We start from the raw sequence: 27,560 nt of genomic DNA, 5'->3' as shown, positions 1-27,560 counted from the left end.
GCAGTTTGCACTATTTCCAAAGTTATGGCTGTTGCAGGCTTAGTCTTCCTACACAGTTAATACAGCACAGCAACAGGACAAAACCTTCATGATACACTGGTGAAGAGTCATTGGGAGCCACAGGAGACAATGTTAAAAAGTTCTGTTCTCCTCTGTTCCTTCATGAGAGAACACATCTGCTGTCTTTGATAAATAGAAAGTGGCTCAGAAAAACCACCAGTGATGATAATTAGTACTTAGCTTTTGAACTTCTCATAGCTTGTTCCTTGGCTTAACTCTTATTACAGGTACTTTATCCTTAATGATAACTCAGGTTTGCTGACTATTAAAGAAGGAACCCCCCCAGGAACATACAACATAAGAGTTAGAGTCATTGATGGAGTCTGGCCAGATGTTATCTCCACTGTAAAGGTTATAGTGAAGGAAATCAAGGATGACGCCCTCCGTAACGCTGGTTCTGTACGAATAACAGGTAAGCAATGTGCTCAAGTACGGTCTAGGTCTGCAATGTTACTGCTGTGATACTTTGAATTCTGCTTGGAATGCTCTTAGACATGGGATGAGAATTAATAGTTTTCCAGGTTAGGATTTGAAAATGCATCTTTGCATGGTCCTCTGATGCTGCATGTGGAGAGGCACCTATGGAGAAAATTGACAGCGAGGAAAAGTTGTCTCATTTCTACACCAACTTTTATATGCAGCAACTTATATTTCAGAAGGAAAACTTTATTTGAACAAATGTCTGCCTGAAAATCCCCAACCTTTGCGGAAAAGTAAAATCTTTCTTAAACATGTTTCTCCTTCTAAAAAATAATTTAAAAAAATTGGTAATTAATAAAAGTCTAAAAAGTTTCAGAACACACAGGTTTAGTAGAAGCAAGCATGGAAAATTTCAGAGCCTAAAAATTACAATACTCCTGAATTTGCAGTTGAGTCCATTTTCTGCAACCTTATGATTTATTCTGTGCTGTCCTTTCTTCTATTGCTACAACAGTTGCAAGAAACAGGTGTCAAATTTTCAACTGCTGTTACAGGTATCACACCAGAGGAGTTCATATCCCAGTCCCCTGAAAAACAAAGTAAATACTACCAGATGAAGAAGCTGCTTTCAGAAATTATCTCAGTTCAACTGGAAAATGTTCACATTTTCAGTGTACTGAATAGCCCGAGTCCAATCCGAGGGGTTGATGTTTGGTTTGCAGTTTATGGCCCACCTTATTATAAAGCAGAAAAACTTAATGGCAATGTAGCAGCTTCCAGAGCCTGGGTAAGTATCCATCCTGTGTATGAAACCACAGCATCTTCTCATTGTGTCTATTCAGGTAATGGCCAGTGAATGTGAACAATTAGAATGATTGGAGGAGTAGTGTGTGATAGTTTTAAATAGATAGCTTAAATCAGTAAAATCAAACAATCCTTTTGCACTTATACTAAAAGTTTCAAATACTAATGTTCTGAAAGCCAGACTCCAAATACATATTAAGTCACCTAAGCACAATACACTTTTAGGACTGTGAACATGTTTATCCTATTAAAAAGACTGTGAAACACTGTAAAAAGAATGCATTTGGCTGTTGTCTTTCTACATGATGCTTTTAGTTCTCTAGTTTTTAGTTCTCTAGTTAGAACTCCCAAACCAGTCAAACATTTCAACATTCTAGACTTAAAAGAGCAAAGTAATAAAAGAGCCACCCTCCAGTACAAAACCAGGTAGGAAATATGTGTTTAAAATTTTGTAAATTTCCTTTCCTTCTAGCAAAAAAAACCCAAAACCAAACAAACAAAACAAAAAACACGAACAAACAAAAAAAAAAAAGAAAAAAAAACCAAATCAAAACCACCATTGAAAAGAGTTAAATTATTTGCTTTGTTGGAAACATATTGGTGCAGAGTTGTACCAACTCATACTTGCCAGGAAAGATATTTCTTCACTATCCAGTGCCAATTCCCAGTATCTTTAAGTCAGAAATTCAGATTAAAAATATAGTTTAGATGCTGTGTAAATAATGCATCAGAACCATTAGTGATAAAAAAATTATCCGCTCAGTCTAATGAATATTGACAGTATTTTTGCCCTTTAAATGCTTACTCATGCTATAATTTACTTACACCAAGGCTTTGGCTTTAACAGATGCCAGACTGAGCTGCCTTTGGCTGTATAGGATGAGGTAGACATTGGAAGGAATTGGCATAGCAACCAGTTTTGCAAATAAATAAGACTTGGGCTTTTCATTGCTGTCATTGGTGAATTCAGTGGAAAAGTAAGATGAATGCAACTAATTATTCTTCTTCAGCTGGAAAGCATTCTGGACATAAATATCACCCAGACTGGCATTGATGAGTGTGTGACTGCAGAGTGCACTCACAGCAGCGGATGCGTCACTAAGCATGAACAGAACCATGTACCAACCATAACCACAGCTGGAAGTGTTTCACTGGTGTCTGTGACAGTCCTGAGCCATGCTGTGTGTGGCTGTGCTGCTCGGGAGAATCCTCATCTTTCCTGCTCCTCATACCAGACAAACCCTTGTCTCAATGGTGGCACATGTGTGGATACTGATTTGGGATACAGGTTGGTAAAGCTCCATAAGGTGTACAAACACAGTGCATGTAGAGCAGACTGTAAGGAGGATGAGTCAAAGCTGCAGGAACCATCACTGCATGGCTTCCCACTGTAGCAAATCTAAGCTTTGTTATGCTTCACACACAGGTCTTGCAAAAGAACCTCTATTCTCAGGTACATATATTAGGTACATATATTTTGTGTTCAACATAGTCTCCAGGAAAACCTTGGGAACATTCCAGGCTGCACCAGTTCCATTAATGCCACCCTGCAAAATGTTCTTAATTTGTGCAGCCTGCCTTAAACACTTTAATGTTGTTAAATGTTTTAATCACATCTCTTATGTCACTTAATAACCTCTTCCCCACATTTCTTGCCTTATTTGTTTCTCCAAAAATGAGATCTCATAGATAATATAGTATAAAGATGAAAAAAATTATAGGACTGTACTAGCTCAGAATTAGCCTGATCCCATTCCAGAATGTGGCTTCCAGCATGTTTTGCTTAAAAATAATCATCCCAATATAGGAAAGCAGAAACATTGGCCAATGTCTTCATAGCACCCTTAGTAGGGGTGACAGGACTCAGACTGAAGCTGCAGAAGCTCTTGTCATGCTAAAGTTCTTATTGCTACTCAGGTATAATCAGACAGGGAAATTTTGCTGCCCAGAAACTCTAGGCAGGCTCTGTCACCTATCCTTTGTTCAACTCTGAGGTTTCTTTGCTTTTACTCCATTTTCAGTAGTTTTGGGTGTCATCTTTTCCTGCATCCTACCCCTATCATTCTACTCTCAAAGGTACTAGCAATCTAAAGGAAACAGAAACTCAGAAATAGGAGCCCAGCTGATCTCCCTTCCTGTCCCTCTGCCCATTTCTGTTGTTTCTTTGGTTTCCCACTTAGAGGTTCTGTTACTGTCACACTGTGGCTACTTTTTTCTAAAGATTATTAAGGAAAGAACTCCAAGCGTCTCTTGTTTGATAGTGTAAAAGAAATAAACTAGCAAGTATCTTGCAATAAACGCAAAGAGGTCAAGATCTCTGACTGCCACATCCCACTTTTTCTGGGTGATATTTCCTCCCCACACCCTTCCTGCAGAGACTCCAATTGGACACAAGCTGAAATTCTTTCCCAGTGAGAATAATCAACCATTGTATTAATCTCCTCTAAGGGAGGTGGTGGTTTACCCAACAATGGATACTACCAAGATGCTAAGCCATCTTGTCTAGATCATTCTTTTGCCAAGAAAAGTTGCACCAAATTATACTTGAGGTCCATTCCACCTGGCATTCTGTGATTCTGATTTTCCTTTGCTTTTCCTGTCAGCATTACAAAGTCTTCAGACAAGCTGATAACTAAGCATAGTGAAAAACATGTTTTTCTTTTTTTGTGCTGAAGATGTAAGAGGTTTTCATGGGCTTTATATATTACAACAGGTCCATTTACTCACGGAATATCCTTGCATAGACATACTATAATTTAGGCTAAATTTATATTGTGTTTGTACAAACAAGTCAAAACATTTGCTGAAGTTTTGCTAGTGCTTTACCTGTACTATGTCCTAGGGAACATGGAGTCCTGTGTTTAATGTGGAGAGTCCTGTTCTCCGAAGAGACCTTTGCATTTTCTGTTTGTATGGTGGATATTTGCTTTTATTTTTTTTATTAAATAGATGCAAATGTGCTGCAAATTTTCATGGACCAGACTGCCAGCAGACAAAACACAGCTTCAGAGGCCATGGTTACGCCTGGTTCCCTCCTCTTCAGCCCTGCTTTGAGAGCCGCATCTCCTTAGACTTTATCACTGAAGTTGCTGATGGCCTTCTGTTGTACCATGGACCAGCGGCACGAGGGCAGCCTGGAGAACAGGAAAACTTCCTTGCCTTAGGTTAGCACCTTATAGATTATTTGTGTTTATGTGAAGGTGAGATTCTACTTAGTTCATAGGTTTGGGATTTTATTTTAAAAAAGGCTCAGAAAGTTACTCCTGGAGAATAAGGAGAATGCACAATAGTTTGCCAGTATGCCTAATTCATATCTTTGTGTCACTGTTAGAAGCTGGACTTTTTTTAAGCTGTCTAAAGATCTTCTCCAACTAAGATCTAACTGCAACAGTAATTTCAACTTCATTTGAATGGGAACATGGTTACTGCATATCCAATAAGAGTCTTTCCTTTGCAGAACTCTCTGGTGGCGTCCCATCGCTGACTGTGAGCCACAGCTCTGGTGAGCTTTTCCTGCAGCTGTCACAAAAAGTTAATGTTGCAGATCGCCGCTGGCACAATATTAAAATTATAAATGATGGAAAGGCAAGTGTAAATATGGCACAGGCAGTCCTATGTAAGCATTAATTCACGTACCTAGTTATTCCTTCCAAATCCTTCCTCCCTTCTGTGGAACTCAATCAATCAATTTTCCATCATCTCTGGAATGGCAGGGGTAGAAGTTTGTCAGTTCAAACATCCTCTTAGTCTTGAAGCAGTGAAGCAAAACAAGGCCTGGAGAAGTCTGATCCAGTTATGAAACTGGCCATGCTATTTCCTTTCTTTAGTTATCTTGTCTGCTGCTTAGACAACAGAGTTGTGATAATCCAGAGGCTAAATGCTTCTTGACGTGATTGGGTGAAACATTTGTACTTTATCTGAGTGAGAAGCCCTGCCCCAGCAAGAGACTTTAGATGTGTAGCACAAAGGAGGTAGATGCACTTTTGTGTACAGGGAATATCTTGCTGATACAACACTGCTGAAGGCATCTGCTAGACTCCTCCTTCTCTCCCACATAAGACAAGCCAAAGGGCAGGTCAGGATATGGGATGCAGCCTGACAGACCTTCTGCTCTGTTAGGTTATCTCTCTGTGTTCTCATCTTGCAGAAAACTCCAAGAATGCCCTATGCTCCCTCTACTATGCCAATGACTTGTCATGGTCATGGCAGAGTTAGATCTTTCTTTTAGTTACATGCCATGTGCAATAACTTTCCAGATTAGTATGTGGAGTATTTTATTATTTTAACAAAGTTTCCTGCACTGTAATTACTAGTTACTGTTCTATCTTCTGAGAAGCGAAAGAAAATATGGAATTAAAATATATGCATGTCTCTGGATATAATTGTTTTAAATGATGCCTTTTTCTAGGAAGTGAAGCTGATTCTTGACAACTGTATGAATGTCTCAGTTAGAGACAATGGCAGTGTCACTAAGAAGATTTCCCAAATGGATCTGTCTGCCTGTGAAGCCTCTGGAGAGATTGTGGGATCTCAGAGGTAAACAAAAAACAAACAACAAACAAACAAAACCAAACAAACAAAAACCAAAACCAACCAACCAAAAAAAAAAAAAACCACCAACAAAAAACAAACAAACAAACAAAAAAACCCCCACAACCCCCTGAAACACAACTAGTCAAAAGAGCTACAGAAAAAGGTGAGGGTGGGGTGGTGAAATCAGCCAGGCTGCTGTATTTTGCATGGCACTAATTCTTTCTTTCTCTCCCTCCTCTCCAGCAGTGGAAAGCTCTTCAGTGGCCATCAGCCCCTGCAGCTGGGGGGAGTTAAGCAGACCTTGCCTTACCCTGACTCCCAAAGGCACTTCAGAGGGTTTGTGGGCTGCATACGCAACGTCATCGTTGACAGTAAGGTAGGGCCACAGAGATCACTTTTGGCTTTACTGCTAATTGTAAGCACCTCCTGTGATGGTTTTCTTTGACCTTTTCCAGGTCTATGATTTAGAGCACCCTGCAGAGTCCCTGAACAGTGCTCCAGGCTGTGTCCTTATGGATGAAATGTGTCAGAGTGGTGGGATGGCCTCCTGTGGCACCCATGGCAAGTGTGTTGATGGCTGGGATTTCTTCCACTGTGACTGTTCCCCAGGATATGCTGGACTAGCATGTGAAAAAGGTACTGCAAGTTCTAGGGAGAAATTTGTGGTGAGGATTTGTGGAAGCAGCATCAGACACTCTGTTCCAGTGTTCAAAGTCATACTGCCATTACTGAATGGAATAGAATAACAACACCATGCTGTACTCTGGGAATGATTTAGATCTTCAAAGATGTAAAGATCCTACTAATTCTTGTTAATTAATATCGCAGATGAGGGTTATGTTTAGAGCTGCTTTATTTTGCATGGTAGGGAAGTGGTCAGACAGGTTGTTTTGTCATTTTTATCACCATCCTTTTTCTCAGTGGTGAAAAGGGAAGTATTCTGCATTGTTCTTTTTTCCTCTGCTCACACCTATTCCAAAATGAAGTTTAATGAACATATGAAACCTGTGGGCATAACACTCTTGTTATCTTCAGACCCCATTTCCCATTTGTGAAATGGTGATAATTGCATTTACATCTGTCCTTAGAATGAATTGCGAGTTGAGCAATTCCCCTAGACCACAGCTGTTGGTGTATGTGGAGGGCATAATATCAGGCTGCCTGCACCAAATGTGTTATCCTGTACAAAGCCAGCATGAAATATGTATCAGAGAACAAAAGTTTCCCGTGGTGGATAATGAAAACCTCTGAGATGTTGTAAAAAAGTGGAAAATTTTAGCACAATTCAAAAACTTGGGAAATAAATTATTTAACTCCTAGTAGCCCACATCCATGTTTGGGGTACAGGGGATATACACTTGAAGTTGCCTTTGTCCCCTCTATCTTAAAACCTTCATCAGCCAAGCAGGAATCAGAAGTGAGTGACAGATGCTTATTGGGACTTCACCTGCCTCTAGGTACAAGGTACAAACAATGTGGTTGATCATAACAATCTGTAAAGAGCACCAGTGCCTTGTAACTCTGGGGGGTTTTGTTGGAAGAGAATTGTCCCACTCAGTCCTATAGTTTGAGCTACAGGTGAGGATGAGGAGCAGAGAGCAGCTGGAAAGGAGTGCTTACAAGCTAGTGCTGGATCAATATGTTGGAATTCATGAACAGGACAATAGTGCGTTACACATATCCTTTCAGCTCAATGCACTTAATTTTCCTTCTTGTATACAGAACAATAATACCCTATGCAGGCAGCCAGACCCTCTCTTTCTCCATCTGCCACACAAGACTTAAAAAGCTTGACTGTAAATCACTCAGTGGAAGCCCTGTCTGTCCAATGAGGGGGAATACTGGAATTGTAACTGTCATGGTCTAGGCCTGGAGCATTCACTGTTTAAGATGTTCAAAATGACCAAAAATTTGGTTAATAGAGTTAAACTATTTGTATTACAGACAGATATACTAGTTTATAAACATCTGCCTGGATTCAAATCACACTCTGTTGTGCATTATTTTTAAATACTGCTTCATTAGCCCAGCTGCTGTATTGGTTCTACCCCTCATTACTATGAGACAAAACAAGGGCTCAGAAAGCAATTGTTCAAAATCTGTAAGTCATATCCTGATGTAACAGAAAAACTTTGATTGGCACCAGCTTCTTCTAATATATTGGGCTGCAAAGTGCTGGTGTCCAGCTGGTGCTTTATGCATGACTGTGACATGCTCACAGCAAGGAGCAGACAGCTGAGGACAGGAGTCACTGGAGCATCCGAGGAAAACCCATGCCTGCTCATCAGCTAGAACCTGTAGCTGCAGAGACAGTGAACAAGAAAGAACTGGGTTAAGAAAAATGATGTGGGGGGGAAACCTAGAGGAGAAAAGAAAACATGCTTCAAGAAAGGAAAGAGAGAAGACAAACAGTGAAAGGAAAAGAGAGTGCAGAAATTAAGTCTCTTGATCATTTGATATTTCATGTCCTGGGAACTAAACTAAATGCCCCAGGATGAGCTGGGTACTCTTTAGATTTCTACTTCCACAGCACTGACATTTGAGGAGCTGTTGGTGACCCAGTGTCTGTCCTGTCTGTTAACTAACTTGAACTATCTCTATATCTGGTGAAAAGAAATTTCTTTTTTTTCTACTAAGCTTGGCCCAAAACAGATCTAGAATTGCTGTCAGCTAATGAGACTGAAATAGGTGCCTGCTCTGCAAGAGCATCAGGGCCTGGGTGTTTGATTTCCACAGAAGTATGCAGTGCAACTTCATCAAACTCTGTGCTGGACCCTGGGTTCCTCAGAGGGATAGGGAAACAAATAATTTCAGTGCATTTTCCCTAGTTAAAAGAGTAAACACTAACTTAATCTCCCTTTGTAGTTAAAAAAATCCTGTGCCTTCCCTGAGGCTTTCTCTTGTGCCAAGTGAAATGGGAAGTAAAGTGCATACTTTCTAACAGTGGGGCATTTTAACCATGGGAATAAACTACTGAAGGAAATATTTTATTCTTTTATTTGGTTGGTTTTTCTGGGAGTTGTTTGGTTTTTCCATTTTTCAGATCAACATAAGCTACTTTACTGGAAAATATGCTTCAGATTTAAAAAAAAAACAAAGTGATTTGGGCACAGTGTAGGAGTGATGGGGCAGAACATTTAGCTTGTAACAGGCAGACTGCAAGAGATAGTATCTAATTGTCCCTTTCCTGCCTAAATTCTGAATCCTTAATTTGTTGGTTTTCTCTTAATTCCCTTTGAAGTGGGACAGAGGTTGCTTTCCATGATGCTTCATCGTATTACCAAAATTCCTTAAGTTCTAAAACTCTGACATTCAGAGCTAGTAAATTCTCCAAGAGCAGAAATCTGAGGGAGCAGCCATTTCTGAGGTTTTCACTTTGCTTTTGCGTGCTGTGCTCAGTTCTTCCAGAGTGGGCGTTCGGAAGGGACAGCTGGATCCATTACGAGCCAAGGAGCACCCGCAGCACGCGCAGCACGCGGGTGCAGCTGCTGGTGCGCACCCGCATCTCCCACAGCACCCTGCTCAGCCTGGCCTCTGCCGACGGCAACGGCCACATCCGACTGGAGGTGAGCAGAGCTGCTCTGCCTGAGGCTCTCAGTTTGTCATGGAGTACCACAGCGAGAGAAAAACACGCAGTTTGTGGTTAAAGACACTTGTTCTGTCATGTAAAAAGAGCAAGAATTTTCCATATGAGGGTAACTACTCTCATTTGTGTTGTCCTTCTCAGCATTACTCTTTGCAATCAATTCTAGTTTGCACTGCCCATAAAATGTCCATGTGATGCATGTGAATGAAGAACATTGTTCTGCTTGTCCTGCTTGCTTTTTTCCCTTGGCTTCTCTCTTTCCCTGTCTGTCAAACTTGCCTCTACATTTTTGTTGCTGTTGAAAAAAGCTGTGTGGACTATACTAGCCAGAGAGAGGCTAATTATTCTAATTGAAACAGGAGGGTCAGCTGGGAAGGCTTAAAGGTAGCTATCAATAGGGAGAAGACTGATTTTATAAAGAGTTCATGTGAGTTAAAAGAGTGGCCTGTAAAAAAAAGAGTTGATAATTCCTCCACCTGTAGTTTTCTCGTGGTAACTTTTATCTGGGAATAAAGCACTTAAAAACAAGAATGCCATTTCTATTTTAAAAACTGATGTCCATTTCTTGAGGCAAGACTGTGTAATAACATTTAGAAGTGCAATTCTGTTATTAAAGGTCTTTATCATCTTCTTCTAGGTGGTTGAGGGTTTCTTTAGTGTTAATTTCAGTTTGGGGGACAACACCCACTCTTTGAGAATGAGAACATTACGTATAAACAATGGCCAGTGGGTTCTTCTGACCATGGAGCGCTACAACAATGAATTTACCCTGCGCGTTAATAGTGGCGGAGGGGATCAGGAAGTCACCTCTGTCTTGGGTGTGAATAGATGGTTTGAAATGGATTGGGCAAGCATCGTGCTAGGAAACCGCCTTCCCAGTCATTCAGAGAATGATTTCCAAGGTAAGTGATATGGTGGATTCCTAATAGGGGGGAATTAAAGCCTGAAAGTGGCATCTTTGAGTGTATTGGATGGTCTACAACCCAGGTAAACAATTCCTATATGGACTACTATGCCCTTCCTTTACTGGGGAATATCAGTGTTCAACCCTATGTGCCACTGTATCTGATTCTATTGAAAGCATGAGATTTCCTGTAAATATTAAAAAAATAGCACTTCAGTTTTGTGTTTCATAGAATCATAGAATAGGTTGGAAGAGGTCCTAAAGATCATCTCGTTCCAAGCCCTCTGGCGCTTCTACCAGATCAGGGTTTCTCATGCCTCAAGGAGTGTACTCGTGGTGTGATCTCCTGTTTTTGTCTTGGAAGGATCTACGGAACAGGCAACGCAACTTTTGGCAGGAGGAGAAAGAATTACAAGGCAATTTGTGGTGCTCTCTTCATTTCCTGGAGTTGCATGCTGAGACAGATTGTTGTTCAACGAGAAGACAGCTTTTCCCATTCTGTTGCTTTTTACTCAGCCCCACTTTTAAGATTATGTCTTCAATCTAGATTAATTTAGTGGAGCTGTTCTGATTCACAGCACCATTCTGCTGAACTGTGGTATTGGTACAGTGCAGCTCTCCTGCAGAAGTACTGTCAATCTGTAGATTGACCACAGCACAGTAGACATATTTTCTGTCGCTCTCCTAAAATAAACCTGAGGAATATAAGGATATTTTTAAACAATGTTTTAAGTTTTCTTCAATGCTTTAAGTTCTCCCACTTATGTGCTGGGGCAAGGCTTGAGGTGGGGAAGAAGCAAACGGAATGTGCTCCTGTGCTGCTCCTGTGCTTTTTTGCAGGCTGTATGCGCGATGTCCGGCTGGACGGACAGCCGCTCCTCGTGGAGGGCAGGAGCACAGAGTTCGGACTGATTCTGAGGCGGCAAGGGGTCACCATGGGCTGCCACTCCAGTGCCTGCAGCAGCCAGCCCTGTTACAGCCCCTTCCTTTGTGTAGACCTTTGGAGAAAATACGAGTGCCGGTACATGAAGCTTTGATTTTCATCCAGGGATGGCTGGGAAGCTCTTTCTTTCCACCTTTGACCAGGCAACTTGCTTCTAATAGTGAAATTCCCTGTAGCTGCTGGCCAGAGAGAGACATTATGAGAACAAATTCTTCTTTCCATCTCATATCCTGTCATGGACTAGACTTGCCTTCTATGCAAGTCTGATATGCAGAAAAATTACTAATTACTCCACTTTTTTTTCCATGGTGAAAAGATCACCAGAAGGCCAGTGAGAAAATTAAATGGCCTTTAATAAAAGGTGGATTGCAAAAGCTTTGGTCTGTCCTCTGTATGAAAATACCAATATAGTGTATATATACATTTATAGTGTATATATACATACATACATGTATATAAAACATATATATATATTTATAAATATATATGTATATTGCAAATACATATTTACATATATTTCTTGTAAAGAAGTTGAAATTATTCATAATTTGTATGAAACAATGAGACTTTCAAAATTAGATTGTCACAAAACTGGATTCTAGAATTAGCTTCCCAGGGCCAGAGCCAAAGCCCAACAGCTGTTATCCTACACAGTAAGTTTCTTGGAGAAAATCTGCTATTTAAAGAAAAATTTCAAAATATTTATTAAAATATGCAAACCAAAATACAGGCATTTCTGTTTAAAAAACCCAAACATAAATACATGCAGGACTGAGAGAAAGAGTCACTTGAATTCTTGGAATTCAAACAAAATTTGGCACTTGTGAAGTCTGATGATTCTTTGCTAGAAGAGGCTGTGAGATTGTTTTAAGTGTGCTTGGGGACACTCCATTCTTCAGACTGCTTCTGAAAGAACAATATGAAGTCTTTGCCATTTTTTCAGTCCAATTTTTTCTTTAGATTGCAGAAAGAAATCTCTGACCTCACACTATACCTCCAGGGCCTCTCCAATTACATGCAAGAAGAAATCAATCCTAAAAGACAAGACGAGTCATTCCAAGGTCAATGATATTTTTCCCCAGGGTCCAAAGGAACATTACTAAACTTATACCACATGCTCACTAGCTCTCTGCCTATTGATCTCAGCTGTCCATTTTCTTTCAGGGTCTTTGATTAGAACATGGATTGAGAAAAAGGGTTAGTCAGAAAATGATGGCTCCCTCATTTAAGGAAAGAGTGAAGCTCTTCTGCATATCTTCTCGATCAGGAAACCAGAACGTGTGTTCATGTTTTCATAAGTCTACTAGCTCACTAAGTTAGACTCTCCGTGTATTTCAAACTTGCAATGTGGATTTGTGGTTTGCTTGAGAATAATTAAACTTTACTTTAAGAAACATTAACATACTTTGCACAAAACAACATACAGCTCCAGATGCTTTGCTTGCCTATAAGATGCCATCTGCTTTGGTTGTTCAGGTGCCCAGCTGGGAAAGTAGAAGTGACTGACACCCTTACAGGGCTCAGACACTGTACCTCATCCCCTTGTGGACACTGGACCTGTAGGAATGGGGGTACCTGTGTGGCTCAGTCCCAAGACAAGACTATCTGCCAGTGCCCTGAAGGTTACAAGGGAAGATGGTGTGAAATTAGCCAGGTGAAGGCTGCAAGACCTGTTGGACTAAGCTCTGGCTCTATTCTGGCAATCAGCATGTGCCTCCTTGTCTTCCTAGGTAGGAGATCATGTACCCTTTTTCCTTTTTTTTAATCTTGTACCTTGTTCCAGTGAATTAAGTCTGCTTTACCTTTGAGTCTTGTGATCAGTATTTTGCCTTTTCTGGAGATCATTATTTGAAGAAGCCAAGAGACAGACATCAGCACATAGTTACAGTTTACTTGCTTTGAGGACAGTTCTAGCAAAGTTAGGACTTTTCCAGTCACTTACTTTCAATCCTTCTTAAGTAAGAGCTTTCCATCTTTGTGTCCAACTATGTGTGCAGCTGCATCCATGTGAAACCCCCACCTGCCCTGAGCCCTTACATTTATAGTAGGTAGAACATACAGCTACATATGCTCTTCACATATTAGGAAAGAAGAGAGATCTAGAAAGTTCATGGTCTTAAAAGGCAAGCCTCATTAAAAGCATGGGCACAGAGACATGTTCACAATGTGTCCTTTTTCAGCTGCACTTTGGCTGAAAAATTAGTAACACCATAAATTAATAATACCATAAAACTGTGTTGATAAACTGCACAGACATCTCATAATAGCAAAGACCCCAGGATTATATTACACTTGTAACCTTCATTAAAACAGTGGTTTACTTACTTTGGGTATCTTATTTACTCAGGATTGGTGAAAGGCCAGAGATTGGCCAAAATGCCTTCTATTTAAATGGATTCCTTTAGGTAAGTAAAATACCCTTTTAATGAAGTTTATGATGTAATATACATAGATTATTCTTTACATTCATGAATTTTAGTTGTTTGTATATTAATAATACTCATTTCTTACCTACAAATTTAGTTGTCAAATTAAGAGTTGATTTAATATCTCAGGAATTATATAACTACTTGTTTATCATGCAACATATCTTGTCATACCTCATATAACAAGTATGTGTCTTTATTTCTTCCAGCACTCTTGGTTTCCTACACAGTGTGGAGTCAGTGGGGAAGTTCAGGGTTTCGGAAAGGAGGAATTTACCACATTCCTGAAGAGCGTGAAAGCTGGGAGGATGTTAGAGAAAATGTCTTCAATTATAATGAAGAAGGAGGTGGAGAACGTGACCAGGTATGATGCAGCTTCAATCCAGCTTTGCAAATCCAACATCTCCTCACTTTCCTTTCCCAAGACCTTTTAGTTAACTTCTTATCAAATTGGCTTTTTTCTTCTTCTTTTTTTACCTGAAATCCTCTTAAGTGGGAGGCTTCTATTTCAGTCCCGTCTGTACCTTTAATGATGCTGGTCATGTGTGCCCACTTTCACGGGTGGGCTTTGGACACCTCATTGTTGATTTAGCTCAAAATTATCATTACACAAAGAGATTTGGTATGATCTGAACTTAGTCCTCTGAACTAGGCACTCTCTTCTTCAGCTTGTAGAAAACTCACAGAATTCAGTCTTGTGTTGTTTTGTGTTGTAAAACATTTTTTTAAATCAGTTTCCTTTTGAGTTGTTTCTCTCTGATATTTGCATTCTCTTTGTTTCCAGAATGCTTACAATATAGATGAACTGAAGAAACCTCTCCATAAAACTCCCTGCTCCTCCTTGCGAGCAGCTGCTCCACACTCCAGGACACCAGCTGGCCCAAAAAGAGACTCACTCCCCAAACATGCACATCAAAAGCAATCAATATCAGCTGTGACCAGCATCCCAGACTTCAAGGAATATGTTTCTCAAATCGTACGGGATGCAGACAATGATCTAAAGAGTCTTCCAGCTGACACTATTCATTTTTACTGCTTGGAAGGGCAATGCTCTCTAGCAGGGAGCCTTAGCTCATTAGATTCCATCAGTGGGGATGAAGATCTGAATTACGATTGCCTCCAAGAGTGGGGGTCAAAGTTTGAGAAGCTTAAAGAACTCTATTCAGTCTCAAATGAAAATTTATAACCAGAGTTAAATGAACTTGACACATTGTCATGACATATGGACACTACTTTTAAAATTGCCCTTTTTTATATATAAGTTACATCAAGTAACTTACGTGATGCAAGTTTTTGGCTACAATAGCATGATATACTCACTTTTCCCAGGAGTGATAATCTGAATAATCTTTTTATATGCACTCTACAAAATTATTTCATTATATAAGTGCAAAGACTTTTAAAGCATGAATTTTCTTGAAAACTTTGGAATGTAGAATAGCTATAGAATAGTATTATAATATCCTTTTTTATTTATGTAGACCACACTGACTTACTAGAATTATCGTGGATGCAAGAACTTGAATTATTTTCTCTCTAGTATTAATGTGAAACCTATCAGGCAGGTAACAATGCATAGGGCATTCTTTTTAAAATTGAATTAATTTTAGACTGTGAAATAATTATTACCAATGTTAAATATAAAACATTTACAATTTCTGGTTTCTTGTCAGCTTTTATAATATCCTCCTAAACTCTGCTCTGCCATGACATGACACACACCACCTCACTCACAGGCTGCCCAACTCTATGGGACTTTTTCTGTCTGACCCTTTTTCTAACTACCTGTACCAAGGGGAAAAGAGAAGCAAGATCCCATCCGTGAACATGACTTTGTGACAATTTTACACTCTTAAAGGCAGCTGTAAGACCTGGGAAAAGTTTATTTTCAGTAAACTTTTATGTCCAGCTTTGCTTTTCACATGGAACCCTTCTTCAAAGTGTGGAGCTGGAAAACAGAAGAGCTGATAGCAAGTGTGAAGACAAGACAGAAGGATATCCAGGCAAATGTTGGAACTGAATTCTTTCAATCAGGACAATCATTGTAAAAGTTGGGATCCTCAAAAGAGAAAGCATGGGAAACCTAGCCTCTACTCCTTTGTCTCCTCCTGCTCTCCAAAAAGCAACTGGTTTTAGAATGGAAAAAAGGGAATCAGAAACTTCTGAAATCTGACATTGACTTGAACACTCACCTCTGTGACCATGGGCAAATCACCTTGTTCTTTCCCGTTCTCTCTTAACTCTTCTGAAGCTGGAGCTCCCCTCTTGGGCAGCTCCCAATGCATGGGGTGATGTGTGAATGTTAATAGGTGCTTACAGAGTGCATGTAAGCTCTGAAGCACCAAGGGGTTTTTAACTGTTTTCAACTCAGTGGGATTTTTTAATTACCATGATACTCAACATTTGTTTTTTTATCATAGTCTTGACACTTGCTTTGATTTATTATTGATGTTTTAAAATTAGATCTTTCATCACTCTTCATCATTTTACTTGGCATAAAGAATGCAAATGTAAATTAGTTTTGTACCTAGAGGGAAGATTTTGATACTATTAGAACAAATAGTTTAGATCAAAAATAAACTGAACAAAAGTACCATGTGAACAATTTGCAGTCATTTAATAAAATTATTTGTGTAAATGACACTAAATTAGTAGTATTTATTAGAAAGATTTGGAGAAGGAGTCACCATGAGCCACTCCTTCATGCCCAAACCTCACATGGCTGGGCACTGATCGTTCTTATGGAGTCATAAAAAATAAATAGGGTGCATATATTAGCATATAGCCACATATTGTTTAATGTAAATTTTTTCTCCTTTCTAAAAACGTGTAGTGTGGTAAGAAACTACAACATTTCTTATACCAAGGAATATTAATATGTGATTGCTGCAAATTAAAACTGCTGAGCCACAGAACTTCAGTAAGGTGACTCTTCCAAGTGTTGAATTCTTACAACATTTTAAGTGAAAGAAGTGGATATACATTTTTATGGCTCTTTTATTAAGTTGCCTCTTCTGAATTTGGTATCAAATAAAACTTAGCATAATTATTGGTAAACTGTCTCTTCCAAAAGAGACTAATTTGAACAATGTGCTACAAATCATGCTAACAGACTATGATCTCCCTAAGGGTTATTTTGTAATTCATATTCTGAAACTGAACATTTTACATTTGGATGCATTAAATAACTCAGGAAAGCTGAAGCAGTACTTAATTTTTTTCCCTCAAAAAACTGAACATACAAAGTAAATGCACAACAGAAGATAAATTGCATTGAACTCAGGACATGTAATGGACTTCTTTCCTCATGGCAGGTGAGAAAGAAGAACCTCTATCTCTATCCTCTATCTCCTTGGGTCACTTATAGCAAGATGCAGAATGCTTATAGCTGAGAGTGCACATGACAGCCCCAAGAGTCGTGTTATTTGCCTGAAAAGTATGGTCCAAACACTTCTTGAACTGCCAGGCTTGGTGCCGAAACCACTTCTCTGGGTAGCCCATTCCACTGCCCAACCACCCTCTGGGTGAAAAATTTTTGTAGTACTGTAATATTATTGTATGTAATCATGTATCTATATTGCAAACCTCCTGTACAGGCTTTGTGAACTCTTCTCTCTAAAACATTAGAGAGACCCAGGTAATTTACTGAAATAGATAAAAGCTTCTGCTGGTCGACCTGTTCTCCCCAGGACATACATGTTCTAAGAGCAGGGATACCTGAAAAGCTTCAGAACCAGATCCTAGCTAGTTGTAGTTGAGAGAGTGGCACAGTTGCACGTGGACTGTCGTGCAAATACTGACACCTTAATAACACTGGAAGCTGTTGCTGCTAACGCGGACATGGAGCAAGTCCAGAGGAGGGCCATGAAGTTGGTAAGAGGACTGGAGCATCCCCACTGTGAACATAGGTTGAGAGGGTTGGAGCTGTTCATCCTGGAGAAGAGAAGGTTGTGTGGAGACCTCATAGCAGCCTTTCAGTATCTGAAGTGAGCCTACAGAAAAGATGGAGAGGGATTCTTTGTCAGGAACTGTAGTGATAGCACAAGGAGGAGTGGATACAAATGGAAAGAGGGGAAATTTAGGTTAACTGTTAGGAAAATATTCTTAACTGTGTGCGTAAAAGCCATGCTATGAAAAGCTGATGTCCATAAAGGAGGCAGAGGAGTCCTGCAATTTTATTCTAATAAAGGGGGAGAGTCACTGGGACAATTCCCCATGGGGTCACTCTTGAGGTTTTGGAGGATGCAGTCTCCTTTCATCCTAAACTCCCAATGGCAATGTTGCCCTCTTTGTTTCCCCACTGGCTGAGGTACTAGGAAGGTACAGCCTTCCCAAACCACGTACCACATATTGCCCTAAAACATTCATTTTACCCTAAAGTTGGGAAGTTCAGACTGTCTAGGTTCTGCGGATCCACCAAAAGTTCAGACCATTTGGGCTCTGCAATAGGCTTTGCACAGATGCATTTCTCCTAATACTCTGAAGTTCCGGAATTCAAAATGTCTGGTCAAAACGCCTGGGTTCTGTAACAAACCCACACAGCTTGATGCTCCTAGAAACACATTTCAAAGACAGTAACACCCATCTCTCCTAAATCTCCTAAATCATCTTCTGATCGAATAATCTGTAAAGACATAAGCACCCATCTTTCCTATCAGCTGTGAGGGAGGTGAAATCCTGGAACAAGTTGCCCAGGGAGATTGTGGATGTCCCAACCCTGGAAGTGTTCAAGGCCAGGTTGGACGGGGCTCTGAGCAACCTCTAGTGGGAGGTGTCTGTCCACGGCAGGAGAGGTTGGGTCTCGATGATCCTTAAGGTCCATTCCAACCCCTTAACATTCCATGATTTAAATCTGCCTCCATGGACCAAGGTCCTAATTTCTTTATTCTTTCATGAGGCTCATGGGCAGGAGCATGGAGGGTGAGCCATTTATCGGCCTGAGGGCTCACAGGGAGCACTGCGGGGACAGGACGGCGATGGACGCAAAGGCAGAGGGACGGCTGCGGGGACGGGTAGGGATATGCACCGAACTAGTGACTTGGGAAAGAAAACCACCGATGCCATAAGGCAGCCAGGCTGCTCTGCCGATAGGCCCGCTCCGCAGGGCCGCCCCACGGAGCCGCGCTCCCCGCGCCGCGGCGGGCGGGGCCCTCACGGGCCGCCTCCGAGGGGGCGCGGCCGGCGGCCATCTTGTGCGGCCGTCGGGGGCTGCAGGGTTTGTGCGGGTCCCTGCCGAGCGGCCGGCATGAGCGCGGAGGCGGCGGACAGGGAGGCAGCCACCTCCAGCCGGCCATGCACGCCGCCGCAAACGTCGTGGTTCGAGTTCGTGCTGGAGGAGGCGCTGCTGGAGCAGCACCTGCAGAAGCCCTCTCCCGGTGCGTGCCCTGCTGGCCGCCGCCTCTCCTCGGGCTCGGCCCCGCTCCCCGGCCCCTCCTGCGGCAGGCTCGTTCCGGGGCAGAGGGGCGGCAGCGGGGGCTCTGCTGCGGTGCTGGGGAGAGCGGGGCACAGGGAGCCGGGCACTGCCCGCGGCCGTGCGGCGGCATTTACCGCCGGCAGTAACGCGAGTTTTCTCATTTCACTTTATCTTTCCTATTTAATAACTTAATTTCACTGTCTTTCTTGTCTGGTAGATCGCTTTTCCTTTCGCGTGTGTGAATGTTGTGTGCGGAAGTGTGGTAGTTTGTTTATTCGGTGGGAAGCGCTGCTCGTGCATCATTGCAGCTGGCAGCTGGTTTTCTGCCATTGGGGTCCTGTTAGTGGCAGGAGCTGAAGTCTTCTGAAAGGTTCAGTGCTGAGATTGCTCTCTGGACCTGGAATAAATAGAATTCTGGTCTGATATGTTATAAGAAAATGGCCGTATTTTAATTTACGTGGTCTTTTGACCGTCATAAGTGGTAGTCATCTTTTCCAGCACCTGAATTCTGCGAGGAGGTGGAGGAAACAGGAAAACCTGGGCCAGTGTTGCCTCTACAAAAAGTCAGTTTAAGCGTAATCTATCTTAGATCTATGCTTAGATTTTATACTCTAAGATTTTATACTTAATGAATTAAGTAATTTGATAATACTTGCTTTATGTTTCACAAAGTTCATTGAGATTGTAATAGCTGTGGTTTGGCCTCTTTTTTCAAAAGAGCTGAAAGGTATTGGCTGTCTTATTGGAAGGGAGAGATTGGGTGCTTTTTTGATGCTGTTTTTTAACCAGTCGGAAAGTATTTTGTAAATGTATTCAGAAGTACCAGCAATTGCTTGTAAATATACTTTAAGTGCAGAGGATAATTACAAGTAGATGTATAGTTTTTGTATCTTGTAATTTCTTTAGGCAGCATTTATTTTCAGTAGATGCAAGTATCAAAACATAATTAATACAAAATAGTGAAAAATAAATAAAAGTGTGAGAGTGTGGTTACCATGGTCAAGTGAATTTTAACATTTAGCAAAGATATGTTGATAGTCTGTTTTGAGTCAGCACATGCAGGACACCATTTGGGATTAGAATCTACCAAGTAACAATGTCAGCACTATAAACACCAAGGATAAAAGAGCTGTGTTCATAGCTAGGGGAAAAAAATTAATTTCTGGGCTTATAAAGAATTTGAGGAGTGGCTGTGTTTTCTTGCAGACCCGCCACCTGTGCAGCTGATTGTTCAGTTCTTGGAACAAGCTTCAAAACCATCAGTGAATGAACAGAACCAAGTCCAGCCACCACCTGATAACAAAAGAAACCGCATTCTAAAACTTCTTGCTCTCAAAGTTGCTGCTCATCTGAAGTGGGATTTGGATGTGTTAGAGAAAAGGTATAGTCTTCATGCTAAGTTTACTAAATTGATGTGGCTTGAGATACTTATTTTAAAAAATGGAAGTCTCTCTTGCTCCCTTTTGGGTGTGATAATTGAAATTTAGTTTTATTTTAGCTGTAAGTTATAAAAGAGTTTTGATAAAGTCAGTGTGATAAAGTCTTCTGAACAAATCAACAGTGTCTAGAGAGGAAAACCAGCATGTCTTAGACATTAAGATATGTACATGTAAGCTTCATAAAGATGAATTTGAGGTTGTTTTCTTCAGTGACAAAACTACCATAAGTTTCCTCATTCTGACATGCTTGAAATTGGAAGTCTCGCTCCACTGTTGTTGATGTGAATAGCTCCATGTATCTGTGAAATGACTGTGGTTGAAGTAGACAGACCCCAGCTTTGCATCTTTCCTTTGGAAATTTCAGCTGAAAGATGGTCTGATGAGCTAGAACAGTCGAGAACTACTTCACTTTGGCAGTGCTGTGCACGTTAGGGAGCTGCACTCACAAAATCACAGGATGGGTATGGTTGGAAAGAACCACAGTGGGTCATCTGATCCAGCCTCCCTGCTAGAGCAGGGTCATCCCAAAACACATGGCACAGGATTGTGTCCAGGTGACTCGTGTTTACACTTGGCTTCCTGTTTGCACTTAAGTAATGGCAGAAGTTCCTTATTCATTCACACAAGTCTCCTGCCCCCTTTATCTGTAATTTAATGTAAAATCTTAAGGGGACAATAATTGCCCTGGTTCTAACTCACATGGAATTGTAGAATCATTTAGGCTGGAAAGGAGCTTTAAGATCATTGAGGCCAACTGTTAATTTGACACTGCCAAGCCTGCCACTAAGCCATGTCCCTAAGTGCCACATCTGCATATAATTTAAATACCTTCAGGGTATGATGGTGACTCAATCACTTCCCTGGACAGCCTGTTCCAATGGCTGACCACCCATTTGGTGAAAAACTTACCATAAAATTTAATCAATTCCATAAAATTCAATCTAAACCTTCCCTGACACAACTTGAGACCATTTCCTTTCATCCTGTCACTTGTCTGGGAGAAGAGACTGACCACCCACTTGCTAGAGTCTCCTCTTAGGGAGTTGTACAGAGTGATAAGGTCCCCTCTGAGCCTTGTCTTCTGGCTAAACACCCCCAGTTGCCTCAGTCACTGCTTGTGAAATGCTTCTGATAGAACACAAGACCTAAAATTTGTGAAACAGAAATCCTGGCTTTAGCTGCTAAAAGTGTAGTTTCACTGGTTGTCTTCAATACTTGTTGCAAAGCATACAAATTTTTCACAAGATCAAAGGTACTTTGGCTGTAGCTGATCTAATTTCAAAAAAGGTCTAAATTAGTAATAATATTTTAGTTGTGTTAAATTATACCACAAAAGCTTGAAGCAGTGCAGTCCAGCCTGCATGTCTTCTCATTTTATTAAGGCGAGTCCTGTCCCAGCCAATGTATCTTGTACTTACCACTATTCAAAAAGTTCCTAGTCTTAACTTCACTTTCTGTGAGTGGAATTTTATTTGTGATGGAAATGGGGTTGCTTACCTTCAGGGAGTATGATCTGGGGCTGCTTTGAAAGAACTTCTTACTAGCTGGGTCATGCTGTTACAGGTGACTGGATTATTCTGGTAAGGTGCCTGTGTGGGTAATGCAGTGGTGCAGAGTAGCAATTCAGCTGGCTGGGTGGCTGAACTACTGCTTGGGCCCATTCTCTTGGGCTTAATTAATGCAGCTAATACTGGTAACTGCTTTACTTACCTGATCTCAAATGCTGAATAAACATCCCTGTGATGCTAAGTACTGAATAGTACTTAATGGTATTCAGCAGCCAGTACTGAATAGTAGTGTACATTGTTTAACATTTCATAAATAGATTTACTCTATGAAATATCTGATTCTGTCTTTTATTTTTTAATAGCTTGTCTGTTCCTGTATTGAACATGCTATTGAATGAACTTCTGTGTATCAGCAAAGTTCCCCCAGGAACTAAGCATGTGGATGTAGATCTGTCCAGCTTACCCCCAACCACTGCAATGGCAATACTACTCTACAACAGATGGTAAACTACTACATGGCAATAATATAAAATCATTATGGAACAGAGCAGTGCTTTCTTCTGTCTGTATTATTGTATGTAGATGGAGAAAGAACTCTAAAGTACTAATAAGTGTTGTGATCTGTTGCTAGGTTATAGTGAAGGAGCAGAGTCTGAAAAGCTATTCTAGAGCTGGTTTGCTTCTCTAAAAAGTAGTCAAGATAATGATTTGAACTCTTTCCTTATAAATATAAAAATCTTCATCTTTCAGCTTTTTATGGACATACAAGCATTTCTTAGCTGCTAGATGTGCTCTTGAGTAAGGGATGTGTTCTAATGGTATAATGTTTCTGAAATGGTAAACTACTATTATCAAGAGGCCTGTAATCTGCTTATTACATTTCTGAGGCTAATACCATTATTTGCTTAATTTTTTCCCCTGTGTAGGGCCATAAGGACCATCGTTCAAAGTAGTTTTCCCGTAAAGCAAGTGAAACCTGGTCCACCTCAGTTAAATGTGTAAGTTACAGATATCATTAATTTGGATGTCATAGGTATTTTATAATCAGAAATGTAATTTCTAAGTAGATTAAATAATGTTTCTAAAATGTTGAGTTGTTACATGTGTAACTTGGATTTATTTCAAGTATATTCTCACTTTCCTGTGAGACATGCTTGGTACATATACTTGTCTGTTGTTCCACTCTGTCAACGTTATAATCTCTGTGACTTTGTCATGGCATGAAAAATCAAGAGAGAAAGAGAGGTGACAGTTTCCCTTGACAGAATGCTTATGCTCTAGTTTAGATGGGGTACATTTCTTGCATTCTTTTGCATCCCTGACTTTCAGTAGCTTGCTTAATATTGTTGTTTTATTACACCGTTTGGAAGCATTGTGTGTGATAACCTTAGAAATAATGAAATGTTTGCTTCATTAGGCAATAATTTGTAATTTAAAATCAATTTTGCATTTTGCCTTCTAGAAGCTGTGAGGCTTTAGTAACAACTTGTCCTTGACTTTTATATTACAGTTATTTCCAAAATTTGGAAGTATCTAAATGGTGCTTTTCATGTGTTTTGTGTTAATTTTACACTTAAGCATTAGACCATACTTGTTTGACAGAGTCTGTTAAATATGTTGATTAAATATACTCTTCTTCCTCCTCCTTATTTTACTATAGATGTTATATTTTCCTATATGTATCAGAGTCTGATCCTGAATAAAAAAAAAAAAAATCTGTGTGGGAAAATAATTGAAAAATACTTTTAATTTTTACATAAACATGTGAACGTGCTTCTGCTCCTGACATGTTTGAGAAGATTTAAATGCTGAAGCTTCATGAGACTTGAGGCTGTGGAAGCTTTCTTCATTATTGTTTTGCTATTGAATTGGTATTAGCAATTTGATCTTAAAAAAGGCAATGATAACTTTGCGACTTTTTGTTTTATTGAACCACGTTCTCACACAAAATTATGTGTTTATTATGAAGTTCTGTATTTCAGATAGAGATAGATAAGAGCAGTCAGTGGTCCTGCATTATGGTGTTCAAAATGTAGTTAAGAAAACCAAGCATGAATGAATTATTGTGATCTAGAACATGAAGTACTGTGCAGATCTGCCTTATAACTGAATGCTTGACCTCTTGTATCTAACTTGCAGTATGAATCATATTCAGCAAGAAAAGGAACTAACGGAAAATATTTTGAAAGTGGTGAGACTCTTTTCCCTCATATTTTTACTCAAATTTGCATGTAAATATGAATTTCTTTATTGTACAAGAAATACAAAAGCCAATTCTACATTGTGTAGAATTTTTGAAGGACTTTTTAAAAAACTGTTCTTTTACTGAGCTGTTTAAAATGTAGCATTAACTGAAACCCAGAGTTGAACTCGAGACCAAGAGGTTAATTCTTTTAATGCATTTGAACTATTACAGTTGAAGGAGCAGGCTGCTGATTCCATCCTGGTCCTGGAAGGAGCACTTAAATTAAACAAAGATCTTTATGTCCATACTATAAGAACTCTGGATTTATTGGCCATGGAACCTGGGATGGTGAATGGAGAAACAGAGAGTTCTACAGCTGGACTGAAAATCAGTGCAGAGGAGATACAGTGCCAGGTAGCTCACATTTTGTACTAAAGCTTTCAGTTTATATCTGTTTCTTTAGAAAAAGTGTTATGTAATAATTTTGAGGTAAATCACAGTTTTTTTCTATTAATGTTCTTTGTGTTATTTTGGGTTTGGGTTTTTTGTCTGTTGATTTCTTTTGTAATACAATGAAATAATACTAGTTTCATTTTTACATTAATAGAACTTTTTTTAATCATTGTAACTGTTGTTACTTCCCACTAACTTCTCACTTTTGCCCTCTCAGTCCCCTGAAATAACCCATTATATGACAAGGACAGCTTATTGCATTTTTTTCAATGATTATGGGGAAATCATTCTTTGATTTTGTAATGCTTGTGCAGATGAGATTGCAGTTAAAGGGGAGGCAATTGAAGTATGTGGGGTCAGGTGTGCAGTGTATGTTGGTAAATTAGATAAAAGTAGGAGTAGTTTAAAGTACATGCAGCATTTGAGCTGAAATACTTCATCTTGACTTGGAACATGATGTCCAAGGCTGTGTGTTTGATGTGAGTGCTGTTTGCAGGTTTGCTATGATTTGGGTGCAATCTATTTCCAACAAGGATCTACAAATGCAGCTGTTCATGAAAAGGCAAAGGAAAAGTTTTTCAAAACAAAGGAGTTGATTGCAAAGGTAAGAATTGTTCTTTTAGCATGTGAATTCAACTCTTTTCTAAAAAAACGCCTTGTCTAAATTATTGCTTCCTTGTTTAGCAGTTTAATAACTCTTAATGGTACACAGAGTTTTTAAAGAAACTTCCTGAAGTTTTGAGAGTAATTTTTTTCACGTTGTGCCTGGTTTGAAATTATATTAATTGGTTGCAGTATATTGCTGTTTTGTTCTACCTTTTGTAATGAATAGTCTTTTACACAAATTGTATTGATGCAAAAAACGTAGAAATGACAGCTCCAGTGCTAATAGTAACTTGAGTGAACAGTACATCCTGTGTCCATGGTGATGACATGTTTTTGAGGAAGGTAACCATACAGCACTTCTTTGGTTTTTTTTTTAACCTAACTTTCCCTTGGAAATCAGATTCTCTATGTTCTAACCTTTTAAAAAAGTGCATCTTATTTTTTAAGAATGGTTTGCTTCCTTTTTTTATTTTGTTTCATATTCATATTTTCAAAACTTCAGAATTCCAGTTTTTATTTAAATGAAGTGTGTGCATGTACATTCTTTTGTTCTTTTGCTGTTGGAAATTGTGAGTCTCTGTTTTGAGTTAAGCATATATTTCATAATGCTTTGGCTACTAAGATCTGCTGTAACTCTTACTTTTCAGAATGGCTCATCATCACTTCATTTTACCATAGATGAAGCACGGTTAGCTGGGTATTGTCAAGCTTGTGAAGTTCTCACCTCATCTTCTGATGATGCATCTCAACAGGCAACTCCTTACAGTAAAATCCACAGCTGTATGAAATCTGGCAAATACCAGGTAGAATGCCTAAACAAACCCATGGATATTTGAGGAGGGGGTTTATCCTTCTTTGTGGAGGATTCAGTTTGAACTGGTATGGATTTTAAGAAATGTTAAATGGCAATTTAACCATTTACATACTGTTTTAAGTTCTGTGTGTTTGGGAATATAACATAATCTGGTACATATTGGATTAAAATATCTTGGATTCCATACAATGGTAAAGAATTCCTGCCAGCTGACATAAGAGCTTTTCAGATAATTCTTTGGGTATTGAGAATTATTCTTTCAGCTAATTCTTGGGTTCTAATTCCTTGGGTTTCGGAGACTGTTGCAACTTAGATGTGCAAGTTTGTTTGGGGTTTTTTTTGTTTTTTTCTTTGATTTTTTTTCTGATAGTAAAGAACTTCTTTTGTTACTTGATTCCTTTTTGATCAATTAATTTTAGTATTAAATATGGATGTGAGATGCTTCTCTTAGTTTCCTCATTTTTACCGGATAAAATAATTTTCTGTCTGGTTCTATTGCATTATGCATTGAGTATTCCAACTGTTTTTGTTACAGGACTTAGTGAAGATATTCCTTGAAGATAACCTAACCCTCAGTTTACCTGAACAGTTCAGACAATCAGTGCTGAGAGAACTCTTCCAAAAAGCTCAGCAAGGGTGAGACATCAGATTTAAATCATATTATAATCAGTGTTCAGTGAGGATGAAGAGTAATTTTCATTGGTTATATTTTTTGTGGAAAGTATGTAAAATCTTTCCACAGCAAACTACTTATATCCATGAAACTTCAGTCTTCGTTTCTGTTAGCAGTAGTCTAAACTACATTTTACATCACACCACAGCTCCTTGGTTGTATCTCCCTGTGGCCATAGATGGAAAAAATGTAATGCACGTTAACAGTTGATTTTATCACTTGACTGATTCTTTAAAAAATTTTTTCCACCTGTTGTGACACCGCTCCCTGAGTGTCAGAGCTGTCCTGTGACCTTCAATTTTGTGTTCTTGCAGGAATGAGGCTCTGGATGAAGTGTGTTTCAAAGTCTGCGTGTGCAATACAGTCTGTGATGTGTTACAAGGGCGAATCATTGATATTCAGTTTTGCCAACTGTTCCTGAAACCCAGCAAAGAGAAAATAGACTTCCTTCTTGAGGTAAAACATTAACCTAAAATTGGAAGTGAAAATGATATTTAGTGAGAGATTTCTTTCCCCACATAACTGTTATTATTGCAAGGGAGGCTCTGCTTTCTGAAGCAGAGAAAGGTCACTTCTCAAACATTATTCAACTTATTTGCAGTTAGGGCAGCTCCACTCAGTGATCAGTTCTGCATCTGTTGTTCACAGCTCTGTTTCCATCTGTCAGGAAGGGTCCAGTGGAGAGCTGTTGCTTCAGGTTGTATTTGAAATTGCTGCTATTCCTGACATTGTTAAATTATGTAGTGATATTGATGAATATTTGTTCTAGTGGAACAAAGAATCAAATTCTCCA

The 27,560-nt window shown here is 39.6% G+C and overlaps 2 protein-coding genes across 2 annotated transcripts in view; both read left to right on the top strand.

The window, feature by feature from the left end:
- The window catches only part of LOC135444585 (neural-cadherin-like), a 54,392-nt gene extending 38,141 nt beyond the window's left edge, over positions 1–16,251 (top strand). Inside the window, exons 20-33 of the mRNA XM_064706487.1 lie at positions 288–472; positions 1,035–1,267; positions 2,295–2,572; positions 4,234–4,448; positions 4,742–4,869; positions 5,693–5,820; positions 6,061–6,193; positions 6,273–6,453; positions 9,217–9,383; positions 10,041–10,305; positions 11,148–11,328; positions 12,727–12,980; positions 13,886–14,040; positions 14,461–16,251. Coding sequence (XP_064562557.1) covers positions 288–472; positions 1,035–1,267; positions 2,295–2,572; positions 4,234–4,448; positions 4,742–4,869; positions 5,693–5,820; positions 6,061–6,193; positions 6,273–6,453; positions 9,217–9,383; positions 10,041–10,305; positions 11,148–11,328; positions 12,727–12,980; positions 13,886–14,040; positions 14,461–14,862 — 2,905 coding nt within the window. The 3' untranslated portion in view covers positions 14,863–16,251. The remainder of the gene's footprint in view (positions 1–287; positions 473–1,034; positions 1,268–2,294; positions 2,573–4,233; positions 4,449–4,741; positions 4,870–5,692; positions 5,821–6,060; positions 6,194–6,272; positions 6,454–9,216; positions 9,384–10,040; positions 10,306–11,147; positions 11,329–12,726; positions 12,981–13,885; positions 14,041–14,460) is intronic.
- Positions 16,252–18,866: 2,615 nt separating this feature from the next.
- The window catches only part of INTS8 (integrator complex subunit 8), a 21,166-nt gene continuing 12,472 nt past the window's right edge, over positions 18,867–27,560 (top strand). Inside the window, exons 1-10 of the mRNA XM_064706484.1 lie at positions 18,867–19,051; positions 20,296–20,470; positions 22,399–22,539; positions 22,963–23,034; positions 24,176–24,227; positions 24,453–24,635; positions 25,171–25,278; positions 25,928–26,083; positions 26,630–26,730; positions 27,082–27,223. Coding sequence (XP_064562554.1) covers positions 18,922–19,051; positions 20,296–20,470; positions 22,399–22,539; positions 22,963–23,034; positions 24,176–24,227; positions 24,453–24,635; positions 25,171–25,278; positions 25,928–26,083; positions 26,630–26,730; positions 27,082–27,223 — 1,260 coding nt within the window. The 5' untranslated portion in view covers positions 18,867–18,921. The remainder of the gene's footprint in view (positions 19,052–20,295; positions 20,471–22,398; positions 22,540–22,962; positions 23,035–24,175; positions 24,228–24,452; positions 24,636–25,170; positions 25,279–25,927; positions 26,084–26,629; positions 26,731–27,081; positions 27,224–27,560) is intronic.

The sequence above is a fragment of the Zonotrichia leucophrys genome, chromosome 2 (assembly GCF_028769735.1).
Source record: "Zonotrichia leucophrys gambelii isolate GWCS_2022_RI chromosome 2, RI_Zleu_2.0, whole genome shotgun sequence".
In the NCBI taxonomy this organism is placed as follows: Eukaryota; Metazoa; Chordata; class Aves; order Passeriformes; family Passerellidae; genus Zonotrichia; species Zonotrichia leucophrys.
The sequence above is the reverse complement of the archived record's forward strand: the minus strand, read 5'-3'. Positions and strand labels throughout refer to the sequence as shown.